Genomic DNA, 14,938 nt, shown 5'->3' with positions numbered 1-14,938 from the left:
GTGTAATATATTGTAAATTGAAAGAGTATTTGTAATATTAGATAAATAGTAAAGTTACTAAAAAAATGGATATTTTATTATGGGACAAACCAAAATAGAAAAATGAATAGATTGTTAAGGGACGGTGTAAATGTGTTTAGCAACTACCATAATAATGAGTAGTTTTTAACTTATTCAATAATTATTTTTATTAATACATTTTTTAATTACGTATTAAATGCACTTTATCTAAATTTTCATATTTATAGTAACGTTGACAAAAAATACGGGACCAAGATATTACAAAGCTATAATTTTATTTTTATAAATTTAAAGTAATTGATTGTTAGCTTTTAAAAATATAAAATATTTTATTCGTAAAATATATAATTTTTTTAATGAAAATAAAAAAATAAGACTATAGTATTGAGACGAAGGAGATATGTTTTTTAAAACAGAAATTAATACTATTTAGTCCATGCGCTTTTTTTGATAAAAATATATATATTCCGTTATTTAATTGTATGCTTATTTAATTAGCCACAATTTTTAAGAAAAATGCATAAAAATATAAATTTTTATTTTTTAAGATTAAAAAAAAAAAGTAAAAAAACTGATATTTGTTTTACTAGAATATGAAACATAAATAAATTTAAATGATAAAAAAATAAAAATAAATTTGAACGACATAAAAATATAATTTTTTTTTTATAAAATAATATATCAAAATATAATTTAAACAAAAGAATATGAATCGTTACATAATTTCAAATCAAAAGTAAACAAACCCTTAAAACTTAGTAAATATTTTTTCTTTTTATCGGAGCTTAAGAAAACATTTATTAGCACATTTGTTTGATTGATCATATTTGTGACACTTTTCCTTGTTTATGAGATGTTTTTTTAAAAAATATTCTAATTTCATATTTTATAGTATATATTATATTTGTTTCAATAAAATAGTCTTGTTTATCATTATTATCCGTTTTAAAACAATAGTCTTGTTTTTATAAATAACCATATCACCGTAAAACTACTTTTACTTTTTTATTTTTATTACACAATTGCCACTACTTTTTACACTAATACATTCCTAAGGGCAAAAAAATCTTTTATTTATATTTTTATACCAACTACCAATATAATATCAATATTGATTTAATCCGATCTCCAACCTAATTAAGAGTATAGTTCCGAAACAGAATGAGTTTTATTTAAATTAAAATTTAGATTAATATTTAAAATTTAAATCAATCTCAAACAAATGCTATATTTGATTTTCAAAATTAGTAATTTTACTAGTTAATATAAATTTTAATAAAAATATAGGAGTATTGTCTTATACTCCCTCTGACTCATTTATATATTCATTTGCTTTTTACATAAAGTTTTAGAAATATTAGTATTGTATTGAAATAAAGTATAAATAAAAAAAAAAACTAAATTAATCTTATTCGTATTGTATGATATAAAGATAATGACATTTGTGTAATATATTGTAAATTGGAATGGTATTTGTAATGTTAGATATACGATACAATTACTAAAAAAAGGAAATTGATACTTTGTTATGAGACAGACCAAAATGAAAAAAATAAATAGATTGTTAAGGGACGGGGAAGTATACACGTGTGTGTATATATATTTATATATATATATATATTAAATTATAGTATTATTTAATTTAAATATAAATTAAACAATTTTTTTACAGTTCAATTTTAAATTACAAAAATGATTGATTTCTTCTATTTAATTAGTTAGTAATAGTAAATTATGATATTATTTTATTATTTTTTATATAATTAATTGTTGATAATTTTAAAATAAATTTAATATATATGATTAAAAAATATAATATGTATTTAAATATTTTAAAATTATATAACAAAAAATATATATAGAATATGAATATTATTTTATAAATAATAAAGTTTTCTTTAATATAAGTAAATAAAAAATAAGTAAATTTATTTATAATTAACGTGAACTAATTTTATAAAAGATATAAAGTTTTAAATATAGATAAAAAAATATTATTTTTTTAAGAGAGATAAAGGAATTTTGAGTTTGTGTTAGACGATAGTATGATATTATATGTTATTTAGTTAATTAAGTTTATATATATTTGTTAAATAGTATATTTAAATTTATTAAATTTATTCAAAATAAAAAAATATCAATTATCACGAGACAGACAAAAATAGAGATTATGTCAATTAAGATGGGTGGAATAAAGTGTTTACTAATAAAAAGTATGGATAAAAAACTTTTTTGGCCCTTGTGAGTGTATTAGTGTAAAAAATAGTGACAATTACATAATACAAATGAAAAAGTAGATTTAATTTTACGGTGATATGATTATTTATGAAAATAAAACAATTTTTTTGACAAATAAAAATGGTAAAACAAAATTATTGTATTGAGATAAAAAAGAGTATTTTAAATTGACGGAGGAAGTATTAATTCAAATTTTAAATTGTACAAGAAAAAAGGGTAAACTGTTTTTTAGTCCCGTAAATGGACCCCTTATTATTTTAGTTCTGTAAGTGGAGCATGTCGCAAACTAGTCCCATAAGTGAAAAATTTTCGCTGTTTTAGTCCTCCGGCGCCGGAGACGCCCGCATGGCTCGCCGGAGGTGACGTGAGCGCCAGGTTAGTGACACCTGGCAGACACGTGGATTTATTTTTTTTTCAAATTTTTTTAAAATTAAATCAAATTTAAAAATTTAAAATATATAAATAAAATTAAAAATAAGTTTTTAAAAAATTTTAAAAAATAAAAATAAAATAAAAAAATCCACGTGTCCGCCAGGTCAGTACCAGGTGTCGTTGACCTAGCGGACACGTCACCTCCGGCGAGCCACGCGGGCGTCTCCGGCGCCGGAAGACTAAAACAACAAAAAATTTTCACTTATGGAACTAGTTTGCGACAGGCTCCACTTACGGAACTAAAATGATAAGAGGTCCGGTTACGGGACTAAAAAAATAGTTTATAAAAATAATAATAATAATAAATTCTGAAAGAATCTTTAAAAAGAAGCAGATCCATTATTATTTTTTTATATATTGAAAATGCAAAATAAAATAAATTCAGTAGTGGTGGAAAATTTATAGTAGTGGAGTATTAAATTATTATTTATATTTATAAGAAAATGAAAAACGTAAAATTGGAAATGAAAAGGATACAGCTGTTAAATAATCTGGAAAAAGTGGGGTAGAGAACTTTTCATATTTTCACACTGCACAACTCTTCTTGATTTGTGTGCACTTTTCTCTTTTCAAAATTCTACCACCATTTATTTTATTTTATTTTATTTATTATTATTATTATTATTATTATTATTACTCCCTCAATCCCTCGTATTTCTATTTTTGTCTGTCCCACGTAACTTGTCTTTTCTATTTTTGTAAATATAATTATGCACTTTAATCGCATTTTAAATTTTATAATTTTCTTAATTTTAATTAAACTATTTACTTATTTTAATCTTAATCTATAATTATTTTTACTAAATAATACTCCATCCGTTCCATATAATTTGTCCCTATTTTTTTATTTTCGTTCGTCCCACATAACTTGTCCTTCCTATTTTTGAAAATATAATTATGCACTTTAATAGCATTTAATTTTAAATTTTATAATTTTTTTAATTTTAATTAAACTATTTACTTATTTTAATCTTAATCTATAATTATTTTTACTAAATAATAATTATTTTTACTAATACACTTTTTAATTACTTACTAATTATACTTTACCTAAATTCTCGTGTCTACATTAATACGCTCATGTTATATGGGACGGAGAGAGTAATTATTTTTACTAATACACTTCTTAATTACTTACTAATTATATTTTACCTAAATTTCTATGTCTACAATAATACACCCATATTACATGAGACGGAGAGAGTATTAAAGGATTCATGCTATATTTCTACAATAATCATCGTACGGGTCTTTGGATTTCGTCGAAGTATAATTTTTCTTTATTTTATTGAGTTTAATTTATAAATTATAATTCCCTCGGTCTCATTACAATTGATACTATTTTTATTTTTATTTGTTTCGTAACAATTGATATTTTTTTATTTTTGTAAAAATTATTAAATTAAAATATATTTAATAAATATAAATCAACTTAATTAACTAAATAACATACTACAGACAACTCAAAATCCCTTTATTTATACCTATCTTTATTAAAAAAATTAATATTTTTATCTATATTTAAAACTACACATCTTTTATAAAATTGATTTATGTTAATTATAAATAAACAAAAATATTCTTTTATTTATTTGTATTATAAAAGATTTTATTCTCTACAAAATGATATCCATATTGCATATATTTTTTAATTGCTATATAATTTTTAAATATTTAAACATATATTTTAATTTTTTTAATTATATATTAAATTTACTTTAAAACTATAAATATTACTACATCCGTCCCACATATCGTGTCTGCTACACTGTAGATACGATATTTTAGAAGGGGTGTAATTAGTAGATAATTAAGAAAGTATTAGTGAAAATAATTATCATATAATATAAATAATTATAAATTAAGATTAAGATAACTAATTAGTTTAATTAAAATTTTAAAAAAATAAAATTAAAAAGTTTAAAATGAGATTAAAGTGTATAATTATTTTCCAAAAAAAGAAAGTGACATGGAATATGGGATGGACAGAAACGACAACGTGGACATGGTATGTGAGACGGAGGGAGTATTAATTTACAAAAAATAATATAATAATATAATAACTAATTAAATATCTTCACCTTAAATACCATATCCTTAATCAAAAGATTCAATTTCGATGGGACGGAAGAAGAAAATTGACTGATAATTTATTTAAAGGAAACTAAAAAAATAGCAACGACATATTGTTAGGTTATTAATTTTAAAAATTGTATTAATAAAATAATTATAATTATAATTTAATAAAAATAATTATAAATTAATATTAAAATGACTAAATAATATAATTAAAATAAAAAAATTATAAATTATAATTTTAAAATGTATAATTAAATTTTTCAAAAAAATAATAAAATATATAGGATGAACGAAAATAAAAATAATAGACTAATTAATTGAGAGAGGGGGAATATTATTTTTTAATTGCTGTTCCCTAAAAAAAAATAATAATAAATACAAAATATGTTTATACAAAAGTCAAAACATCAAAATACTCATTATAAACAATCATTACAAAAAATTAAAAAAATAAAATATTCAACGTAAAATAATATATTTTACTCCATCGGTCTCAATACAATAGTTCTGTTTATCATTTTTGTCCGTTCCGAAACAATAGTCTTATTTTTATAAATAATTATATCACTATAAAACTACCCATATTTTTTTATTTTATTACACAATTGTCACTACTTTTTACACTAATATACTTACAAGGGCAATTTTTTTTTTATCTATACTTTTTACCAACTATCAATATAATATCAATATTTCTTAAATCTCGTGCCAAATTTAATTAAGACTATAGTTTTGGGACGGAAGAAATATATTTTTGATACACTTCTTCGTACCGTACACAAAAAATTATATTTCATCCAAAAAATGCTGGGTGAACGGAATTATTGGGTGTTAATTTGCTTAATTTATATTCTTTTCTTTTGAACTAAAAGAATATGTTTTTATCATTTTTGTTATGCGATATTAAAAAATATTATTATTCTTTAGTTATATAAAAAATAATAACATATTAGTACTAAAATATAATATTCCATTTTGTTATATTGAAAGGTTTTTATTTTTTATTTTTGTTTATCTTAGTTACTATTTTCTAGTTTAGTAATTGTACTACCTATCTAACATAATAAATATTCTTCTAACTTACACTATATTACATAAATATTATTACTTTTTATATTACACAATATTAATATGGACATTTTCATCTTTTTCCCTACAACTCATCATTATCAGGGCTGGCTTGTAGCAGGAGCAGGGTGAGCAATTGCTCAGGGCACCTAATTAATAGAAGATCTATATTTTAAATATTATCTATTATTATTATTAAATTTTAAGTTTAATTTATATATTTTTTTTCTTTGTAATTATCTTATTTAAAATTTAAAATTAAATTTTAATTTATAATTATTTTTTTTTCTTTCTAATTGTCTATACTTTTTTACCTTACATTCTATTGCATTGCGTCCATCAACTCAATCAAACCTGCCTCACATTTTCTCTTATATCTTTCACCCTCCTTCAATCCTTCTTGATTTTCGAACTTTGAGATAGACCATCTTTCATCTTGTTTTCTCAAATTGACATTGTCCAGACGGTCATGTAGGGCCTATAATTTATTTTCGCTCAGAGCTTAAAAAAAGTTTGAGACGGCCCTGATCATTATGATGCTAATACTAAAAAATTTACGTGCAAAAAATAAACAACAACCTTGTACCAAAACAGAAGGAGTATTTAATTTTATATAAATTACAAATATATCATTACAAAATTATCTTACACATTTCTATTATCAATAAAATACTAATATTATTTATTAATTTAATACAAAGCTCCAAAAAAACATATTTTACCGGAAAGATTGAAATGTTATATTAATATAAATATTGTACCGTGGAAGTATGATTCATGTGTTATCTATCCATATTAAGATAGGTTTTTATTATGACGTAAAAATTCACATAATTATTTTTTAGTGCACTCAGAGTAAATTTTCAGTCTAACGTAATAGTTTGTAAATAAAATATAGTAGTAGTTAATGTCTATATTTAATAAGAAATTTAAAAATAATATTACATATAAATAATAATTGGCTGATACTTTTCGCATATAAAAAGATTTTTTTTTTGGTCTTGTGTTTTAATTTAATACAATAATATAAACAAATGTATATTTAAGAATAGTTATAATGTGTATTGAGTATACATTTATTAATAAACATATATTTTATATTTAAATAGACAAAAAAAATTATATTTTATATATATATTTGAGTTTTTGTAGCAAAACACATCCGTACCTTTTTTTTTTTTTTTGTATCATATATTACTTCCATTACACTCTAAGAGTTTCATTTATTTTTTGTTCATTGATATTTGAATATTTAATTATTAGATAAAGATTTTTATCAGTGTTTTATAATACTAATAGAATGACATTTGTAAAAAAATTATACAATTATAAAAATATTTTTAATATTAAGTATAATGATGCAAAAGATAAATATGACATTTAGAAGCAGGCTAATGAAGTACATTAGATCGAAACAATTATTCAAATAAAAAACAAAAGTACAAAACATAAAATCAAACAAAAAATAATTTAAATTATTAAATTTAATAAAATATAATATCAAAATAATATTTAAATTAAAATTCAAACAAAAATCTCAATTACAAATCTAAACCAAATATACACATATTTTTAAATAAAAAATATAAATAATGTACATGTAAATAATTTTTAATTTAATAATATAGATAAAAATGAATGTTCAATATACTCCCTCCGTCCTAAAGATACGTCTTGTTGGGAGTTGACACAGAAATTAAAGAATGATACTATTTAATTAAAATGGGTATAAAGTAGAATGTAAAAGACTATAATGCCATTATTTTATTTTTTTTTGAAGAATTTTAAAAAGTAGATTAGAGTAATAATTAAAAATAAATTGAAAAAGTAGGAATAATTTTGTTATAAAGTGAGGACGACGACTACTAAATAAGGAAACAAGACAATTGTTTTGGAACAACGAAAATAAAAAAAATAAGACAATTCTCTTTGGGACGGGGGGAGTAATATTTTTGTTAAAAATATTTATAATTGTCTTTTTATGAAAAAAAATATTGTTAAAAATACAATTAATTGAGCAAACAACAACAATAATATTCGTAATAATAAATAAAATATTGAAGACTTCCATCATTGGGCAATGCTTTGAGGAATGTTTGCTGCATCATTTTGGCGCCTTTCCTTTATTTTTGAATCACAACGTTCTAGTTCTAGGCCCACTTTCTTTTTATTTCTAAATAGAAAATTAGTATTAAGCTTTTTTTTTTTTTTTTTCCTATTTAATATATATATTTATAAAAATATTCGTTCTTAAAAATTTTACCAAAATCTTACTGTTCATTAAATTTTTTCTCTTCGAAAACATCAAATAAAACACCAATTTTTTATTTTTTTATATTATATTAAAAATTAATTTTACATTCAAAACATAATATCAACACCTATTTATATCACATCATACAACTATTACAATTTAAAGTTTTTATTACTCAAAACCCAATAAAATCCCATCTCCCGGACAAACACATTCTAAATTGGCCAAACGTGTCAATTATTTAGAGACAGAGGAGAGTATATTATTATTGTTATTATTATTATTATTCAATAGGTATAATATTAAATAAAAATATTATTATTACTCTTATTTATATAAAAATACTGTATTTAAATTAAAATTAAAGTGCATGTTCACTCAATTTTTTTTTTTTTTAAAACACATTTTAAATTAATATTTTAAGAAAATATATATAATACTCAGGGGCTGCGTTTTACAATTAGCTGATAGCTTATAGTTATTAGCTAATTCAATTAATTAACTGTTAGCTAATTCAATTAGTTGGTTTGATTAGCTGATTTAATTAGCAATTTGTATTAAAGTGTTTGGTAAAACAACTGTTTGACATTAGCTGTTTATATATAAAATGATTATTAAAGACATTGATTGATATGTTATTTTTTAAAATATCTAATTTTGTTCATTTTAATTTGAAATTTATGAGAATTTTTGTTATTAATTATTGTTATAAAAATATTATAATATATATATATTTTTATTATTTAGATCTGAAAAAATAATTTTTACTAAAAAATAATATTTTTTTATTGAAATGATGTAAAATATAAAATAATAAATCTTTCGTATATATATTTTTATTATGTTAATTATTGTTTTAATATATATAAATAAATTAATAACCTTTATTTTTTCTATTTGATTTAATTTTAAAAATTTATATATTTTACAAATAAAATAATTTATATATAATAATTAATAATAGTAATTATTTTAAATTTACAAAAATAAAATATAATTTAATAAATTAAATATATTAAAAATAATTAATAAATACTGCTATAAAAATATATTTATATATATAAAATAAATAATTAAGTTTTAAGGGAAAACAAGGAATAATCAAAATTAAAATGAAAAAACTCTTTCAAAATGTTGGGTAAAGCTTTTCAGAAATTAGCTTTGGATCTAAAAAAAACTTTTTCAAAAAACTAATTACCAAACACTAAATTAGCTTTTTGACCTGTCAAAAAGCCGAAAGTGGCATAATAGTTACACATTTTTTATTTTAGTATGTCCGCTAATAGTGGATATGTTTATATTTATAATAAATATATTCACTTTAAACATATTTAATAATTAAATTAAATTTGTAACTTCTTTTCTCTATCAATAAATAAATATTATAAAAATAAAATTTTATTTTTTTATAAAATAATATCTATATTATGTAGTATATTTTAAAGATATATTATATAATGTTTAAAATATTAAACACGTCCTAAATTTATTTTAATCACACATATATATATATATATATTAATTCTTATTTTAAAAATATCAATGTCACTAAAAAATACTCCACGTAATTTGTTCCATTTCCGTTCTACGTAATTTGTCATTTATTTAGGGAAATATAATTATGCATTTTAATCATATTTTAAATTTTATAATTTTTAAATTTTAATTAAACTATTTAATTATTTTAATTTTAATTTTAATATATAATAATTATTTTTAATAATACTTTTTAATTACTTACTTATTATATTTTATATAAATCCTTATATGACGAAGAGAGTAAATAACATATCACCAACCAAACATCCTTTTTTTTTTTTTTTTTTTTTAATTTATCAATTTTAAATATATTTAATATATAAAAATCAATTTCATTAGTATAAAAATTTGTAACATTGATTAGTAATTTGTAAATATTAGATAATTTATTGTCTATATTAGTATTATAAGTATAATTTTAATTGTATGAAGATTGAAGAGGAGGACAAACTTTTTCTGCATATTTCTTATATATGAATCATACATAGTCAAATTCAGGCGGTATTTATAAGCCACCGATTTCCCCCGCCCATCAATTCTATTTATCCAATTTTAACTCTAAATATTTCTACGGTAATTTTACTCAAATCCCTCTGTGATTTTTAAACTAAATTCTCATTCTACTTTAAAAATTACATGATATGCCCTTGTAGTTTCAAAATGTTGCATGAAACCTTCCGCCATGAAAAAAATATAGATAGAAAATACAAAGGAGTGCTATGCAATTTCTAATGTATAAAAATTTTAAGTCGAATTTCAAAACTATAAGGGACGTAGAGCAATTTTACCAAAAAAAAAAAAAACAAGAAAGGAAAATGTGATAGAGACACTATAGTTCAGTTTAAACCAGATAACTTTATACTGAGCTCATATAAACTCCTAGATCTAATTTACCAAGATCATTAGGGAAAAAAGTGTACCATAAAAATTTACGACTAAAATAATACTCCTATATTAGGTTTCACTGGACCTTAAGAATGATTTACTACAACAAATATCTTGAACTATCCTTGCATGATTCCTCTACAAACGCAGACAAACCTTTAACCAGGTAAATTATCAAATTTGTCTAAGGTAAAGAAGGTAATAGCCTGGATGATAAATACATACCCAAAGAAGATCATCAGGGGCAGCAGACATGGCCCATTCAGTTCCAAAAATTGCCATTTGCATCGCCATTCTTGCGAGCATTCAACCAGCCGATAACCAATTACAGTACCTAAACAACCAAACAATTTCATTGCATCAAGTTTTAAACTTAATCTGCATTGAATAAATGATGATTACCTTGAAAGAAGTAGTAAAACATAGGCGCGAAAACTTGTCAGAGCAAGAAAGTAAAAAAAAACATCATCGCTCCAGCACAATCTCAAGTAATATCCATAAGGGAAACACTTTGTGTAGAATCCAAAGCCCCGGCTATTTCCTGAAACCTGAGTTATGGAACCAATAGCTCGCCATTAGTCGATTTAATTTTTTATTGTCGAAATGTAGGTGTAAATGTTATAGATATACCTCAAGAGAGAAATAAACTCCAGTATTCCATTGCTTCATAAACTCCTCCTCCCAACCAACACCAATAAGTCTTCTGCAAGAAAAGACAATCTCAACCTTCAAATGGGAATTTAATGGCATCACCATCATTCGCAACTTGTATTTCCGTCACTTGATCGCAGCAACTAGAACAGAAAATGCAGAAAAGCAAATGCACAATGAGATTTGCAAGAAAATTTATAATGGAAGAAAGATGCATCAAGAAAACAAGCAAAAAAACATAAAACTGGTTTCATTGGTCCCATGATGATCATAAAGCAGCATTACAATTTACTCATCGAGCAAATAATTCTGTTATTAATAACATCAATCGCCAACGAAACAGATAAGATCATAAACCAAATTATTAATCCCAAGATGATTGAAATGCAGCAGTGCAACAACTTAGTCATAGTGAAATTATTAAAAAAAATAGAAGCTAAGAGAAGATGCAAGTATGTAAGTGATCATTTTAATGATTAGTTTGGAAAACAATTTAGCTATCGATTCTTATCCGCCATTCATAATCATCCAAGCTACTGATCTAACACACATTGCTACCTTCTTATACAGAGCAGCATCTCTGTATGTACGAACTCCTTCAGGATGATGGATGAACTCCTTCAGAATCCGAGAATTCTTGCCCATACTTCATTTCTTGCATAACCAATCGAGCAAGGTCATTCCTGTTGACAGTCTTGTAAGCATCCGCGACAGCCTTGTACAAAGACTCACTCCCTTGGATCGCCCCGTACTTCAACTGGCTGTGCACACGCTTCACGCCTTCAAGCATGCCGGCTTTTCCGTAACACTTGACAAGATTGATCATAGTCACAACATCCGGCTCGATCCCCTCGTCTTGCATCTTCATGAACATGTTCAAGGCCTTGTCAATCTTCCCATAAGCTGTGTAGGCGCGGATCGCAGCATTGTAAACGACAGAGGTATCCAATCCGCCACTTCCCTTTCCAGAGATTCCGCAACCTTCCAAGGCATACGAATGCAGACCGACTACGGAGAACACAGACGTTATCACAGCTTGCTTGACGAACGATTTACCTTCCTCGTAAGATGATTCTAGCTGCTTCACTGCTTCTATCGGGATCCCTCCCTTCTTTAATATCGTAAACATTGCTTTGAAGGTACCCTCGTCCGGCGAAAGCTTTAGATTCATTACCATTTCATGTAGCAATTCTCCGCACTCGACTAGCTGCCCGTTCGCTGCGTAGCATGTCATTAATTTGTTGTAAGTCATGCAATCTTTTGGCAAACTAGAATTTTTCAACTCGTCTGCAACTTCGATCGCCTCTTTAAGCATCCCCGTGTTTTTGTATAAATACATCATGGTTGTGTATGTAATCTCATCAGCTGAGCCGTTTTCCCGAAGAGAATCAAACATCCTTTGCACCTCCGAAAGCATTCCCAACTCGGCGTATAGCTTGATCATGCTGTTTGATGCCGCGATATCAGGGCCTCCATCGAGCATCTTCATCTTCTCGTACATCTGCTTTGCACCTTCGACATGTCCGATTTTACCATAAGCCTTAATCATGGAAGTTAGAACTATTCGATTTGCTGGAATCCCGGCGTCTCCCATTGCATCAAAATAGCGCTGTACTTCTTCGAATTGTCCCTCCTCTGCAAAGGCATCGATCAACAACCCATAAACAACGTCGTTTGGTTTTACATCTGCTCGCAACATTTCTTGGAACATAGCGACTGCCTCGGGCAGCCTCTTGTTCTTCCCCAAGCAACCAATCACGGCAGAAAATGTCGAGCACTTGGGCTTAAATCCCGCTTCCTGCATTTCATCCAGAATATCTGTCGCTTGGTCTGCTAAGTCCCCTCCGGCAAACATTTGGATCAATGAGTTGAATGTGCACTCATCCGGCCACACCCCTTGATTTCTCATCCCGCGGAAAAGTGAGAGAGCTTTGTCGTACTTTCCTGCCTTACCATAAGCTTTGATCATTACATTGTACTCCAAAACATTTGTCTTTTTCCCACAGCCATCCTTTTTTGCGTCGAACAAAGCCTCAGCTTCTGCCCAATGTCCCTTCTCTGCATATACATCCATTACAGCAGCACACGTCTTCGAGGAAAGCTCTCCATACAGTTGGAATGTGTGAACCAGAAGCTTCGATCGCTTCAAATTTCCTGCATCAACATACATCCTAGCAAGAAGAGGAAGAGAGCTTTCGTCAATCCTCCTCCCTAATTTCTCCATTTCACTAACTACATCTTCGACCTCCTGAATCATATTTCTCTCACTCAATATTTTAAGAACAGCTCTATGGGTTACATCATCGGGACGAAGACCTACTTCTTGGATCTTTCTATAGCACCGAAGAACTGCATCTATGTTCTCTGCATCTACATACAGAGATATAAAAATGTTGTATGTCTTTGTATCGGGCGAAATCCCCCTTTCTTCCATTTTTTCAAGCAAAGCCTCGGCCTCCAACAGATCCCCATGGCTACCACAAATGAAAATCATCGTGTTGAACGTAAAAGCATCCGGTGCCACACCCTCCTTCAACATATCAGCAAAAACATCCGCAGCTTCCTTCAATCGACCAGCCTTACCATACAAGTCTATAAGAGTATTGTAAGTAGAGGTAAGCCGCGGCTTTCCCACGAAACTCTCTGCATCTTTAGCATCATCCCTACCATGTGACCTCCCCCCAGTACGAAAAAGCTCTGTCGACAAAAACTCTTTCAGAGTAACAGCTTGTCCGTCGCTGATGCTATCTAAATTAAGACCATCCAATTCGATCTTCCCAACACACCAATCTTTATAGAACCTATCCGCCCTGCAATATTCCCTTGCATCCTTCAACACCTTAACGACTGTCGACATTGTTACTTCATCCGGATACATTCCCCTCACCTTCATATGTTTGATCCACAGAAGCGCCTCCTTCACCAGCCCTGCCTTTCCATATACATCCACAAGCATCCCATATGTATTGTTCGTCGGCACGACTCCTTTTCGCGCCATTTCAATCCAATATAGCCTCAATTCATCCCATTTTTGAGCTCTACCCAAAGCCCTAAGCACAATGTTGTAGTGTATAACGTTGGGATTGTAATCCCTTTGTGACTTGAACCAGTCGAAAATTCTAACCACCTTCTCCCACCTCCTTTGCTCCTTGAGAATCACTGTCTGCTCCTTAGGGTTAAGATTACCATAATACATATCTAGTGTGTTTTCGATATCCTGTTCGGATTCCAAATCACGCAGAACGGACGGCAAAATGCCTCCGTATTTCTTGCTTTTTCCTCTATTCATAGTTTTGCCGGTATTGGCCACACTAGTTGAATTACTCTGAAGCTTAAACCCTGGAGAACCTCCATCTTTGCTAGTACTTGTTGTTCTCTTTGCGTTTTGTAAATCCTTTCTGTATTTACGCAAGTGAATCGAAATCAAAAGGGTGTAGGGCGTGGGAAACTTACATGAAGAGGAAGATGAAACCGGTGAGAATCTCATGTCCGCGGACGAGCCGGCACAGCAGCTCCGAAACATCATTCCACTTCTCACTGGTGAAAAGCCTTCGAAAGAACGAAGAAGGAAGAAAAGAAGAAGAAGAAGGAGGTGCAATGGCGGCGGCGGGTATAATCTTTAATTTGGGGTATATGTTAAATATATATAATTAAAATAATTTTATAAACAATAATAATGATTTTTATTTATTTTATTTTTTTGATGACGTGGGAACTGCAGTTGTTATCCGAAAGTGTGAACTGGGTAAACCCTAGCAGAATTTAATACCC

The 14,938-nt window shown here is 26.7% G+C and overlaps 2 protein-coding genes across 3 annotated transcripts in view; both read right to left on the bottom strand.

Annotated features, from left to right (window-relative positions):
- LOC127252952 (formin-like protein 15) overlaps positions 1-11,272 on the bottom strand; it is a 28,012-nt gene extending 16,740 nt beyond the window's left edge. The window contains exons 1-3 of the mRNA XM_051277337.1: positions 11,147-11,272; positions 10,919-11,064; positions 10,742-10,811 (exon numbers count right to left, since the gene is read on the bottom strand). Coding sequence (XP_051133294.1) covers positions 10,742-10,811; positions 10,919-11,064; positions 11,147-11,272 — 342 coding nt within the window. The remainder of the gene's footprint in view (positions 1-10,741; positions 10,812-10,918; positions 11,065-11,146) is intronic.
- LOC127253006 (pentatricopeptide repeat-containing protein At1g73710) lies at positions 10,459-14,879 on the bottom strand. 2 transcript variants are annotated; one of them, XM_051277404.1, is made up of 4 exons: positions 11,726-14,879; positions 11,147-11,219; positions 10,919-11,064; positions 10,459-10,850 (listed from the first exon to the last, which is right to left on the bottom strand). In XM_051277404.1, the coding sequence occupies exon 1, from the start codon at positions 14,691-14,693 to the stop codon at positions 11,766-11,768; it is 2,928 nt and encodes a 975-aa protein (XP_051133361.1). In that variant the 5' UTR covers positions 14,694-14,879; the 3' UTR covers positions 10,459-10,850; positions 10,919-11,064; positions 11,147-11,219; positions 11,726-11,765. The 2 variants fall into 2 exon arrangements, with proteins under 2 accessions (XP_051133361.1, XP_051133360.1); XM_051277403.1 differs by having other exon boundaries at positions 10,460-10,850; positions 11,147-11,310; positions 11,726-14,877.
- Positions 14,880-14,938: the final 59 nt, after the last annotated feature.

The sequence above is a fragment of the Andrographis paniculata genome, unplaced genomic scaffold (assembly GCF_009805555.1).
Source record: "Andrographis paniculata isolate CXL003 unplaced genomic scaffold, ASM980555v1 Contig49END, whole genome shotgun sequence".
In the NCBI taxonomy this organism is placed as follows: Eukaryota; Viridiplantae; Streptophyta; class Magnoliopsida; order Lamiales; family Acanthaceae; genus Andrographis; species Andrographis paniculata.
This window is presented reverse-complemented; position numbering and strand designations above follow the sequence as displayed.